Genomic DNA, 13,846 nt, shown 5'->3' with positions numbered 1-13,846 from the left:
CATCCTTTGGCCCACTGCTTGAAAAAGTACCCCATTTCACTGTTTTCACTTTATTTTTTAAAGCACTGTAAGTATATTTCAAAGAGATGATTATAACATTTACATTCACGTCATGATATTAAAGATAGATTATAGATGCATAGGTGATAAGTATATGTAGTGTTTGTACAATATAACAGAATGTGGGATTGTTGAATCTGAATTATACATAATGGGAATATGCTTGTAATCCGAATGTGTTTTACTCATTGTGAATATTAATTTGAATAAAAATAATATTACATAATCATTGTAGTTGATGCCTTCTTGCAAGCCTCTGGTTCAGAGTATCAGTGACCGCAAGAAGGTCAAAGAAGTAAAAGCCTATCAGTGATGCTGAGGTTTGAGGAGTTTCTGCCTGGGAAAGTACAGATAGGATTCCTTAGTTGCAATGTCAGAGAATTGGTCCCATCCCCATTGAAGTGTTTTAAATGCCAACGAATGGAACATGTAGCTGTTCAATGTAAAGGAAGGAAAATATATGCCAAGTGTGGAGAGGAACATGATTAAGGTGAATGTGGGAGCAATGTGAAGGTGAAGTGTTGTAATTGTGGGGGTAACATAGTGCAGCATGTGGTGGATGTTAGGTGCAGAGAGAGAGGCTAGAGAGGCTCAGAGATATTTAATTAGTCATGATGTATCGTATGCAGAGGCTGTAAGACAGATTGGTGTAACTACAGTGTGGAATGATGGAGCTTCCATGGCTGCTCCTGTAGTAAGTGGACCTAATGTCAGGGCTGGTGTTTCTGGTAGAAGTTAGTAGGAATTTCTATGTTTTTTATTTAATTTTCATGGTAGTTCAGATTTGAGCAGATCATGATTGAGCGTACATTCCAGCATAGTAGGTGGCGGCATGCACTTACATGATTGTTTGCTGACCGCCATGATATTATAGAAGAAGAATATCCGTGCCTGCAGCGCTTAAAATGTAGATGATCTGGAACGCACCCCCTGTTTTTACATTGCGCTTTCGGGGCAGATTATCCCTGCAGAAATAACTTGCGGAAGTGGTGGTCGTCCATGCTCGTGAAAAGAGGCCCTGTAGTTGGTGTTTGCTAACTATGATCTTTGAGTTTACTGGATAATTACATAGCTGCATTTTACGCGCATAGTGTAGTTAAATTCAAGTCCATTATGGCTGGAAGTCGACTTGAAAAATTCGGAACAGTGTTCACGCGGTAGGTCAAAATGTCGTGTTGCTAGCTAGCTAACGTTAGCCAGCTTAATTTCTGTCATTCAAGGTTACTGGAGGATTCTATCTAGTTTTTTTTTGACCCTTTAGAGTTGTCTAGCTAAGGTTAGCTAGATACAATTTTATTTGATGTTGGAGTGTCTTTTCAGCAACTGGTAGTCAATGCTATCAAGGCTATGGTTCCGCATAATATACATTCTAACGTTAGCTAGGTAGTCTAGCTCGTTGCATGTGAAATTGAGAATGCATTTGCTCCATTGTTTACATTTTTGCTTGTGACTCACTGGTTTCATTTTCAGAGTCAGAGATCTTATGCGTTCTGGAGTTGTCAAACAGTCTGACAAGCCCATTTGGTATGATGTATACAAGGCCTTTCCACCCAAGAAAGACCCACTTTATGTCAGACCAGTGGCCAAGATCTATGGGAAGAAAGAAGAGGCTGTGCCTGACATCTTCTACAGAGAGGATGAAATCAGAGCGTAAGCTAATTAAACGGGTTGCCTTAAGCTTTTTACTGCCATTCAACAGCTGTTAGGAATGTGTTGATCAGCATCGGTCTCTGTTCCAGGAAATTCTATGAGGTGTATGGAACAGGGCCCAGAGCTTTTGATCTCACTAAATCCAACTTTGTTTCAACATGCCAAAGGTATGGGCAATATATCACATTGATCATAGGTTCGTCAAGTTTTAGGATACAGCATTGTATGAGGAATCCTGTTTTTTTTCTTCCTTTGTGTAGGTTTGTGGAGAAGTATACAGAGTTAGAGAGTTGGGGAGAGCTGGAGAAACAGTCCCTGTTTGAGGAGACTGGGAAAGCTCTCCTTGCTGAGGGCTTAGTATTAAGGAGGAGGGGTGGACCTGCGGTGAGTAGACTGTTCAAATGATACAACTCAATCATTTTAATGCTGGCTGCCTGTTTTCCAAATACTCTAAACAGACATACTACATGACCCAAAGTATGTGGACACCTACTCGTCGAACATCTCATTCCAAAATCATGGGCAGTAATATGGAGTATTAAATGCTTTCCACTAGATGTTGGAACATTGCTGCGGGGACTTGCTTCCATTCAGCTACAAGAGCATTAGTGAGGTTGGGCTCTGATGTTGGGCGATTAGGCCTGGCTCACAGTCGGTGTTCCAATTCATCCCAAAAGTGTTGGGTGGGATTGAGGTCAGGGCTCTGCTGTCCAGTCAAGTTCTTCCACACCGATCTCGACAAACCAATTCTGTATGGATCTCGCTTTGTACACGGGGGCAGTGTCATGCTGAAACAGGATAGGGCCTTCCCCAAACTGTAGCCACAAAGTTGAAAGCACAGAATCATCTAGAATGTCATTGTATGCTGTAGCGTTAACATTTCCCTTCACTGGAACTAAGGGGCCTAGCCCCTACCATGAAAAACAGCCCCAGTACAGTTGGTACTATGCATTGGGGCAGGTAGCATTCTCCTGGCATCCACCAAACCCGTATTCGTCCGTCGGTCTGCCAGATGGTGAGGCGTGATTCTTCACTCCAGAGAACACGTTTCCACTGCTTCAGAGTCCAATGGCGGTGAGCTTTACACCACTCCAGCTGACACTTGGCATTGCCCATGGTCATCTTAGGCTTGTGTATGGCTGCTCGGCCATGGAAACCCATTTCATTAAGTTCCCGACTAACAGTTGTGCTGATGTTGTTTCCAGAGACAGTTTGGAACTCGGTAGGGAGTGTTGCAACTGAGGACAGACGATTTTTACGCGCTTCAGTACTCGGCGGCCCTGTTCCATGAGCTTGTGTGGCCTACCACTTCGCAGCTGAGCCGTTGTTGCTCCTAGACGTTTCCACTTCACAATAACCGCACTTACAGTTGACCGTGGCAGCTCTAGCAGGGCAGAAATGTGACGAACTAACTTGTTGGAAAGGTGATGTTCTATGACGGTGCCACGTTGAAAGTCACTGAGCTCTTCAGTAAGGCCATTCTACTGCCAATGTTTGTCTATGGAGATTGCATGGCTGGTGCTCAATTTTATACAGCAACAGGTGTGGCTGAAATAGTCAAATCTACTAATTTGAAGTGTTGTCCAAAAACTTTTGCATATACAGTAACAGTCAAAAGTTTGGAAACACCTACTCGTTCAAGGGTATTTCTTATTTTTTTTACTATTTTCTACATTGTCGAATAATAGTGAAGACATCAAAACTATGAAATAACACACATGGAATCATGTACTAACCAAAAAAAAGTGTTAAACAAATCAATGTATTTGAGATTCTTCAAAGTAGTCATCCTTTGCCTTGATGGCAGCGGTGTACACGCTTGGCATTCTCTCAACCAGCTTCACCTGGAATGCTTTTCCAAAAGTATTGAAGAAGTTCCCACATATGCTAAACACTTGTTGGCTGCTTTTCTTTCACTCTGTGGTTGAACTCATCACAAACCATCTCAATTGGGTTAAGGTTGGGTGATTGTGAATGCCAGGTTGTCTGATGCAGCACTCCATCACTCTCCTTCTTGGTCAAATAGCCCTTACACAGAATGGAAGTGTTGGGTCATTGTCCTGTTGAAAAACAAATGATAGTCCCACTAAGCGCAAACCAGATGGGACGGCGTATCGCTGCAGAATGCTGTTGTAGTCATGTTGGTTAAGTGTGCCTTGAATTCTAAATAAATCCCTGACAGTGTCACCAGCAAAGCACCCCCACACCATCACACATCCTCCTCAATGGTTCACGGTGGGAGCCACCCATGCGTAGATAATCTGTTCACCTACTCGGCGTCAAACAAAGACATGGCAGTTGGAACCATAAATCTCAAATTTGGACTCATCAGACCTAAGGACAGATTTCCACTGGTCTAATGTCCATTACTTGTGTTTCTTGGCCCAAGCAAGTCTCTTCTTATTGGTGTCCTTTAGTAGTGGTTTCTTTGCAGCAATTCGACCATTAAGGCCTGATTCACGCAGTCTCTGAACAGTTGATGTTGAGACGTCTGTTACTTGAAGCATTTATTTGGGCTGCAATTTCTGAGATTGGTAACTCCAATGAACATATCCTCTGCAGCAGAGGTAACTCTGGGTCTTCCTTTCCTGTGGCGGTCCACATGAGAGCCAGTTTCATCATAGCGCTTGATGGTTTTTGCGACTGCACTTGAAGAAACTTTCAATGTTCTTGAAATTTTACAGATTGACTGACCTTCATGTCTTAAAGTAATGATGGACTGTCACTTCTCTTTGCTTATTTGAGCTTTTCTTGCCATAATATGGACTTGGTCTTTTACCAAATCTTCTGTATAACACCCCTACCTTGTCACAACACAACTGATTGGCTCAAAAGCATTAAGGAAAGACATTCCACAAATTAACTTTTAACAAGGCACACCTGTTAATTGAAATGCACCTCATGAAGCTTGTTGAGAGAATGCCACGAGTGTTAAAATCTGTCAAGGCAAAGGGTGGCTACTTTGAAGAATCTCAAATATAAATAGTTTTTGGTTACTAAATGATTCCATATGTGTTATTTCATAGTTTTGATGTCTTCACTATTATTCTACAATGTAGAAATAAAAACCCAGGAAGTAGGAGTAGGGCTGTCAACTTTTGACTGGTACTGTATAGTGTATATACTAATCACTTACAAACATGAGTCCTGTTTGTAACAGAATGGCTGCACTTTTGCCTGTTGACCTGCAGGTGGCGTCAGAGACCAGGGATCCAGTGTTGGGCATGAAGCTGACTGACATGCTGGCGGAACTGCAGACAGATGCACCTGGCGAAACACAGACACCAGGAGAAGAGACACCAATACAAGCACCAGTGACTTCACAGTAGGCCTCTGCAACATGGCTTCAACCACACTCTTCACCTAGATGGAACTCACAGGAGGTTGGTGGCACCTTAATTGGGGGGGGGGGGGGGGGGGCTTGTGGTAATGGCTGGAGCTTATTAAGGGGAATGGTCTCAAATACATCAAACACATGGTTTCCATGTGTTTAATGCCATTCCATTTGCTCCGATCCAGGCATTATGAGCCGTCCTCCCCTCAGCAGCCTTTACTGATGGAACCACCCATCCACCTCCACTGACTAAAATGGGACTTTCAGTATCTGTCCAACACCAGACTGATACTCCTCAGTCCAGACTTTCTGAACAATGGATCAACAAGAAAGACTTCTTGTTCAGTATTTCTGGGTGGGCCTGGGCAGCTTTCACAACCCTCTATCTTGACTGCAGGTTCTTTACCGGTAATGTGTAGGATTCCAAGTTATTGTACATTTCTGTTCTGGAACCTTGTAAGACTGATGTTATGCATAAGGCTGTAAATGCATATTAAATGTGTGTATTATATACTGTATGTCCTACTGAACTCTTGAGTATTCACTTGCAAGATGATGCTTACGTTGCAGTGTGCTTTGACTTTCGACAGACCACCCCTGTGATTATCGATTGGCACCGAGTGATCATTAAAGTAATTATATATATTCTAGAATGTGGCCTCTCTTCCATTTTTCCTCTGTCGCTCACCCTCTTATCTTTCAGTCACGCTGTAGGACACTCATGCAAGACAAGCAAGCTGTGAGTGAGTGTTGATATTGCATTCTCCATTTGCTGCTGTGACAGTCTAATTCAGCAGTGTCTGCTGCCTGAGCTTCTGGGATGAAATGGAGATATTAATGCCGTATTGCTTCACAGAGAAATACCACTGAGCACATAACCACATCAGCCGACTGGGGATGAGTAAATAAGCATCACAGGTGCCACATTAAAAGAAATGCAAGGTAACATCTGTGGAAGGTATTCCACCAGATAGGAAAGGATTGACATCAACACCTATGCACTGAACGATTGATAATTAAACTCCACAACTATATTTAAATTAAGATTAGTTTCTACTGCCACAATTCAAATGAGCACCACACCAACATTGCATATGGTTCTGAACATAATCTTGGCATGTGTGTATTTCCATGCGTATTTCAGATTCAATAACATCTCAAAGCACACCAGAATAACATACCAAGTAACCAGTTATTAGAACCTCTGCAGGTTACCTTTTCTCTTCTCTCTAATCAGGATGATCATCAGTCTTCCTGTTCTCAGTGCTTGCAGAGACTTTGATCCACTATATGACCTAGCAGCCCTGCAGTTCAACTGCCATTTGAAAATAAATCTAAACAGTGCTTATATCTAGAGCCTTGGCTTTGATATAGAGAAGTACTGGTCAGGGTTATTTGCTCTGGGAAAAAAACTAGCATCCATGAGCGTTTTCCCAGTTCCAAAGTTCCCCCCTCTTTCCTCCACCATCTTTTCTAAGAGATGACCTTGGCGGTGTTTCTCATTATCAGCCGTCTTTCTGTTTATCAAAAGAGAACTGTCCATCTCAGTCTATTCTGCGCTCGCATGGAGAGGAGAAATGATATCACCAGAGTAATGGAATGGGTGATTGTCTGCACACAGTCAAAGAGAAAGCAATTCTGTGGCGGATGGATGGCTAGACTGTCTGAGGGCCTAATGAACAGAAAGGAGGGATAGAATCAGGGAGAGAGGTAGAGAAGGGAAAGAATCAGGAGGGAGAGAGTTGGGTTTGGAATGAAAAACAATCCTTGTCTGTCTGCCGAATCCACAGGCTCAGAGGAGAAACGGACACTCAGTTGGGTGTGTTGGCAAAACCTCAAAGATGTGATTTTGCACTGTTTTCCTTTATCTTAAGGGTTAAATAATATAGTTTCTGTAGAGGTGTGGGTGAGCATATACAGTTGAAGTTGGAAGATTACATACACCTTAGCCAAATACATTTAAACTCAGTTTCACAATTCCTGACATTTAATCCCAGTAAAAATGGTTTTAGGTCAGTTTGGATCACCACTTTATTTTAAGAATGTGAAACGTCAGGATAATAGTAGTGATTTATTTTTTTCATCACATTTCCAGTGGGTCAGAAGTTCACATACACTCAATTAGTATTTGGTAGCATTGCCTTTTAAATTGTTTAACTTGGGTCAAATGTTTCGGGTAGCCTTCCACAAGTTTCTCACAATAAGTTGGGTGAATTTTGGCCCATTCCTCTTGACAGAGCTGGTGTAACTGAGTCCAGTTTGTAGGCCTCCTTGCTCATACATGCTTTTTTCAGTTCTGCCCACACATTTTCTAGGGGATTGAGGTCAGGGCTTTGATGGCCACTCCAATACCTTGACTTTGTTGTCCTAAGCCATTTTGCAACAACTTTAGAAGTATGCTTGAGGTCATTGTATATTTGGAAGACCCATTTGCGACCAAGCTTTAACTTCCTGACTGATGTCTTGATGTTGCTTCAATATATCCACATAATTTTCCTACCTCATGATGTCATCTATTTTGTGAAGTGCACCAGTCCCTCCTGCAACAAAGCACCCCCACAACATGATGGTGCCACCCCCGTGCTTCATGGTTAGGATGGTGTTCTTCTGCTTGCAAGCCTCTCTCTTTTTTTCCTCCAAACATAACGATGATCATTATGGCCAAACAGTTTTATTTTTGTTTCATCAGACCAGAGGACATTTCTCCAAAAAGTACGATCTTTGTCCCCATGTGCAGTTGCAAACCGTAGTCTGCCTTTTTTATGGCAGTTTTGGAGCAGTGGCTTCTTCCTTGCTGAGCAGCCTTTCAGGTTATGTCGATATAGGACTCGTTTTACTGTGGATATAGATACTTTTGTACCCGTTTCCTCCAGCATCTTCACAAGGTCCTTTGCTGTTCTGGGATTGATTTGCACTTTTGGCACCAAAGTACGTTCATCTCTAGGAAACAGAACGTGTCTCCTTCCTGAGCGGTAGGCCAGCTGCGTGGTCCCATGGTGTTCATGCGTGCGTACTATTGTTTGTACAGATGAACGTGGTACCTTCAGGCATTTGGAAATTGCTCCCAAAGATAAACCAGACTTGTGGTCTACAATTTTTTTTTTTCTGAGGTCTTGACTGATTTCTTTTGATTTTCCCATGATGTCAAGCAAAGAGGCACTGATTTTGAAGGTAGGCCGTGAAATACATCCACAGGTACACCTCCAATTGACTCAAATTATCTCAAATTATGTCAATTAGCCTATCAGAAGCTTCTAAAGCCATGACATCATTTTCTGGAATTTTCCAAGGCACGGTCAACTTAGTGTATGTAATCTTCTGACCCACTGGAATTGTGATACACAGATTATTTCACTTATAATTCACAAAGTAATTTTTCCAACAATTGTGTCATGCACAAAGTAGATGTCCTAACCGACTTGCCAAAACTATAGTTTGTTAACAAGAAATTTGTGGAGTGGTTGAAAAACGAGTTTTAATGACTCAAACCTAAGTGTGTGTAAACTTTCGACTTCAACTGTAGCCTACTGAATATTCTGACATGATTTCTGTATGTGTTGTATCGTTGAGTTTGTAAGTTCCAGGTGGAGAAATGCGGAGAGCAACCATTGTGTTAAGACGGAATTAATACAATGAACTTCACGAAGGAGGCCTTTAACTAGAGAAACACTGTCTGGCAGTAGATGGCTTCTTGGCAGCAGCCACAAGATTTCTCAATATTTCCTTTCAAAAGGTATTTTCAGGCAGGTAATACATTTTTTTCTGCCAGGCTTCTGGCCAGGATCTCTGTATACAAATGATTCCAATTGAGCATGGACTGAAATTTAATTGATCAAAATGCCATTCTCTCTGTCATTGGAGTGTGAGTGTGGATAACAATTTACTGCTTCTGGCATAGTTTTCTAAAGAAGCTGTGGAGGAGAGACTAGATACAGAATTAATCTTTAAGTGAAAAGTGTTTGGGTGAGAATTCTGCTTGAGGGCAATGTTCTGTTTATACAGTGCTTTCAAAGTTTTCTGACCCCTTGACTTTTTCCAAGTTTTGTTAGGTTATAGCCTTATTCTAAAATGTATTACATTGAGGAAAAAAATCTATCTACATACAAACAAAGCAAAAACAGGTTTAGATTTTTTTTCTAATAAAAAAACTAAGTTAGAATTAATTGAAATATCACATTTACATAAGTATTCAGATCCTTTACTCGTACTTTGTTGAAGCACCTTTGGCAACAATTACAGCCTCGAGTCTTCTTGGGTATGAAGCTACAAGCTTGGCACACCTGTATTTGGGGTGTTTCCCATTTTTCTCTGAAGATCCTCTCAAGCGCTGTCAGGTTGGATGGGGAGCGTTGCTGCACAGCTATTTTCAGGTCTCCAGAGATGTTCGGTCAGGTTCAAGTCCGGGCTCTGGCTGGGACACTCATGGACATTCAGAGACTTGTCCTGAAGCCACTCCTGCGTTGTCTTGGCTTTGTGTGTAGTCGTTGTCCTGTTGGAAGGTAAACCTTCGCCCCAGTGAGGTCCTGAGCACTCTGGAGCAGGTTTTCATCAAGGGTCTCTCCAGTACTTTGCTCCGTTCTCTTTGCCTCGATCCTGACTGGTCTCCCAGTCCCTGCTGCTGAAAAACACCCCCACAGCATTATGCTGCCACCACCATGCTTCACCGTAGTGATGGTGCCAGGTTTCCTCCAGACGTGACGCTTGGCGTTCAGGCCAAAGAGTTCAGTCTTGGTTTCATCAGACCAGAGAATCTTGTTTCTCGTGGTTTGAGTGTCTTTAGGTGCATTTTGGCAAACAGTAAAAAGGGCACATGACAGCCCGTTTGGAGAGTGTCTTCCGTCTGGACACTCCACCACAAAGTCTTGATTGGTGGAGTGCTGCAGTGATGGTTGTCCTTCTGTAAGATTCTCCCATCCCTACAGAGGAACTCTAGAGCTCTGAGTGACCATCAGGTTCTTGGTCACCTCCCTGACCAAGGCCCTTCTCCCCCGATTGCTCAGTTTGGCCTAGCAGCCAGCTCTAGGAAGAGTGTTTGGTGGTTCCAAACTTCTATTTAAGAATGATTTAGGCAACTGTGTTTTTGGTACCCTTCCCCAGATCTGTGCCTCGACACAATCCTGTCTCGGAGCTCTACGGACAATTCCTTCGACCTCATGGCTTTGTTTTTGCTCTGACATGAGACCTTATATAGACAGGTGTGTGCCTTTCCAAATCATGTCCAATCAATTGAATTTACCACTGGTGGACATCAATCAAGTTGTAGAAACATCTCAAGGATGATCAATGGAAACGGGATGCAACTGAGCTCAATTTCTAGTCTCAGAGCAAAGGGTCTGAATAGTTTATGTAAATAAGGTATTTTTTTTACTACATTTGCAAACAATTCTAAACCTGTTTTTGTTTGTCATTTTGGGGTATTGTATGTAGATTGAGGATTTTTTTTCTTCATTTTAGAACAAGGCTGTAACAAAATGTGGAAAAAGTCAAGGAGTCTGAATACTTTCTGAAGGCACTGTATGTAACCACAACTATTCTTACTTGTTTACACCTGGCACCTGGTTGGTTGTCAAATGTGATCAGTGTTAGAAAATAAAACTGAATTCATTAAATATGTAACAATGTATTTTCTCCTTAAAATGTTGGGTAGCCTTGGTTGTGTAAAATATATATAATTAAATATGTTTTTAATTCTGGTTTGTAAGGGGCTGTAGTGTCACTGTATATACTGTACCATAGCCTATATACAATAGAATGTTCAATAATTCATTCAATGGCTATTTACATTTTTCCATATTCATAAATGGGTCGAAATGAAATGTAAATTGAACTTTCTCTTCAATGCTTTCTCTCACTCTGTCTTTATCTTCCTGCTCACTGGCAGTGCTGTCACAAAGCTATCTCATCTCGTTGGCGTTATACAGTCGGTGTCTGAAACTGTCTTTATCTTCCTGCTCACTGGCAGTGCTGTCACAAAGCGATCTCATCTCGTTGGCGTTATACAGTCGGTGTCTGAAACTGCCTTCATTGTTTTGCCTTTCTATTGCTTACGATAAAGCCTGGCTTGTCAGTTACTTTGGAGGATAACTGGATCACAATTTGCAAGACAGTGGGGTGATCTCTCTTGGCGAATATATCAAGACTGTATATCAAGACTGTATATATATCAAGACAAGCCTAAAGTTTGACAGTGTTTCACTTGATGTGTAGTTTTACCTGGAAGAGCTATTGATTTGGGCTGGGCAATTATAACATACAACAGTTCATACTCAATGCAGTCATATGTTAATCTTGCAAATAAAAAGGGTATGTAAACATATAAAAATAGGCGTTCAAACAGCCATAATTCAAATCGGCAAGCCAATTTCAGCGGTCATCAAATTGGACTCAAATGGCAAGCCTAATTAACGTTATTTGCTTCTGTTTGTGGACCGACTGACTTCTGCATGTACAGGAAAACATCCACACACTGACTGGAGTGTCTCGGCAGCACACGCTCACTTTTTCTAGGACCAATATTCAGAGCCCTAAAGTATGGTTGTAGTTTGAAGAGTTAGCAGGTAACTTTGGTTAACTCCTGAGTTCAACTTGGGATAACCGGTACCACGAAAGTGGCCTAGTTGGAGCCAGGTAAATATCTCCTTAGCAACGAATCCTTAACCTGATCTGGGACAGGTCAGATCTTAACTCGGGGCCAACTACATTTATCTTGAATGAAGTGTTTGAGCCGTGAGTTGAAGACCAATTAGCCTCAATCAAATTCCCTCCTGTTGTATCTCTTCTAAGAAATACTAAAGAAAACTGTTCTTTAAAACATAAGTTGTTAATTCAAGTTAACCGCAGTATACAACTATCGTCCATTCAAACAAATGTATTTATGAAGCCCTTCTTACATCAGCTGATGTCACAAAGTGCTGTACAGAAACCCAGCCTAAAACCCCAAACAGCAAGCAATGCAGGTGTAGAAGCACAGGGGCTAGGAAAAACTCCCTAGAAAGGCCAGAACCTGGGAAGAAACCTAGAGAGGAACCAGGCTATGAGGGGTGGCCAGTCCTCTTCTGGCTGTGCTGGGTGGAGATTATAACAGAACATGGCCAAGATGTTCATAGATGACCAGCAGGGTCAAATAATAATCACAGTGGTTGTCGAGGGTGCAACAAGTCAGCACCTCAGGAGTAAATGTCAGTTGGCTTTTCATAGCCGATCATACAGAGTATCTCTACCGCTCCTGCTGTCTCTAGAGAGTCGAAAGCATTAGGTCTGGGACAGGTAGCACGTCCGGTGAACAGGTCAGGGTTCCATAGCCGCAGGCAGAACAGTCGAAACAGGAGCAGCAGCACGGCCTGGTGTACTGGGGACAGCAAGGAGTCATCAGGCCAGGTAGTCCTGAGGCATGGTCCTAGGGCTCAGGTCCTCCGAGAGAAAGATAATTAGAGAGAACATACTTAAATTCACACAGGACAAGACAGGATAAATACTCCAGATATAACAAACTGACCCTAGCCCCCCGACACACCAACTACTGCAGCATAAATACAGGAGGGGTCGGGAGACACTGTGGCCCCGTCCGACGATACCCCCGGACAGGCAGGATATAACCCCACCCACTTTGCCAAGGCACAGCCCCCACACCACTAGAGGGATATCTTCAACCACCAAACTACCATCCTGAGACAAGGCCGAGTTTAGCCCACAAAGAGCGCCGCCACGGCACAACCCGAGGGGGGTGCCAACCCGAACAGAAAGATCACGTCAGTGACTCAACCCACTCAAGTGACGCACCCCTCCTAGGGACGGCATGGAAGAGCACCAGTAAGCCAGTGACTCAGCCCCTGTAATAGGGTTAGAGGCAGAGAATCCCAGTGGAAAGAAGGGAACCGGCCAGGCAGAGACAGCAAGGGCGGTTCGTTGCTCCAGTGCCTTTCCGTTCACCTTCACACTCCTGGACGAGACTACACTCAATCATAGGACCAACTGAAGAGACGAGTCTTCAATAAAGACTTAAAGGTTGAGACAGAGTCTGCGTCTCTCACATGGATAGGCAGACCATTCCATAAAAATGGAGCTCTTTAGGAGAAAGCCCTGCCTCCAGCTGTTTGCTTAAAAATTCTAGGGACAGTAAGGAGGCCTGCGTCTTGTGACCGTAGAGTACGTGTAGGTATGTACAGCAGGACCAAATCGGAAAGATAGGTGGGTGCAAGCCCATGTAATGCTTTGTAGGTTAGCAGTAAAACCTTGACATCAGGCCTTGCCTTAACAGGAAGCCAGTGTAGACAGGCTAGCACGGGAGTAATATGATCACATTTTTTGGTTCTATTCAAGATTCTAGCAGCCGTGTTTAGCACTAACTGAAGTCTATTTAGTGCTTTATCCAGGTAGCTGGAAAGTAGAGCATTGCAGTAGTCTAACCTATAAGCGTGGATTAATTTTTCACATTTTTGGACAGAAAGTTTCTGATTTGTGCAATGTTACGTAGATGGAAAAAAGCTGTCCTTGAAACAGTCTTGCCCACACTGTACCGAACTGGCTAATCATGCTACCCCATCCCTTACCACTGGCTATGCCATCCCTGTACTCACAGGCTATTACCAACTAACCCATCACTGTACTCACTGGCTATTCACTGCTACCCCCAACTGTACCCACTGGCAATTCCATCCATGTACCCACTGGCCATTCACTACACCCAATCACTGTACCAACTGGCTATTCCATCCTGTACCCACGTTCATTCCATACCTGTACCCAACTGGCTATTCCATCCCCTGTACCCACTGGCTATTTCACTACTACCCCATCACTGTA

General features: G+C 42.9%; 1 protein-coding gene across 2 annotated transcripts; it reads left to right on the top strand.

The window, feature by feature from the left end:
- The first annotated feature begins 997 nt into the window (after positions 1 to 997).
- On the top strand, positions 998 to 5,694 carry LOC120018737 (28S ribosomal protein S23, mitochondrial-like). Of its 2 annotated transcripts, XR_005472246.1 has the most exons (6): positions 998 to 1,217; positions 1,531 to 1,710; positions 1,800 to 1,877; positions 1,971 to 2,094; positions 4,902 to 5,093; positions 5,230 to 5,694. XR_005472246.1 is itself a non-coding variant. In XM_038961943.1 (5 exons), exons 1-5 carry the CDS (start codon positions 1,174 to 1,176, stop codon positions 5,037 to 5,039), a joined length of 564 nt encoding a protein of 187 aa, XP_038817871.1. In that variant the 5' UTR covers positions 998 to 1,173; the 3' UTR covers positions 5,040 to 5,125. The 2 variants fall into 2 exon arrangements, 1 of the variants encoding a protein (XP_038817871.1); XM_038961943.1 differs by lacking the exon at positions 5,230 to 5,694 and having other exon boundaries at positions 4,902 to 5,125.
- Positions 5,695 to 13,846: the final 8,152 nt, after the last annotated feature.

The sequence above is a fragment of the Salvelinus namaycush genome, chromosome 23 (assembly GCF_016432855.1).
Source record: "Salvelinus namaycush isolate Seneca chromosome 23, SaNama_1.0, whole genome shotgun sequence".
In the NCBI taxonomy this organism is placed as follows: Eukaryota; Metazoa; Chordata; class Actinopteri; order Salmoniformes; family Salmonidae; genus Salvelinus; species Salvelinus namaycush.
This window is presented reverse-complemented; position numbering and strand designations above follow the sequence as displayed.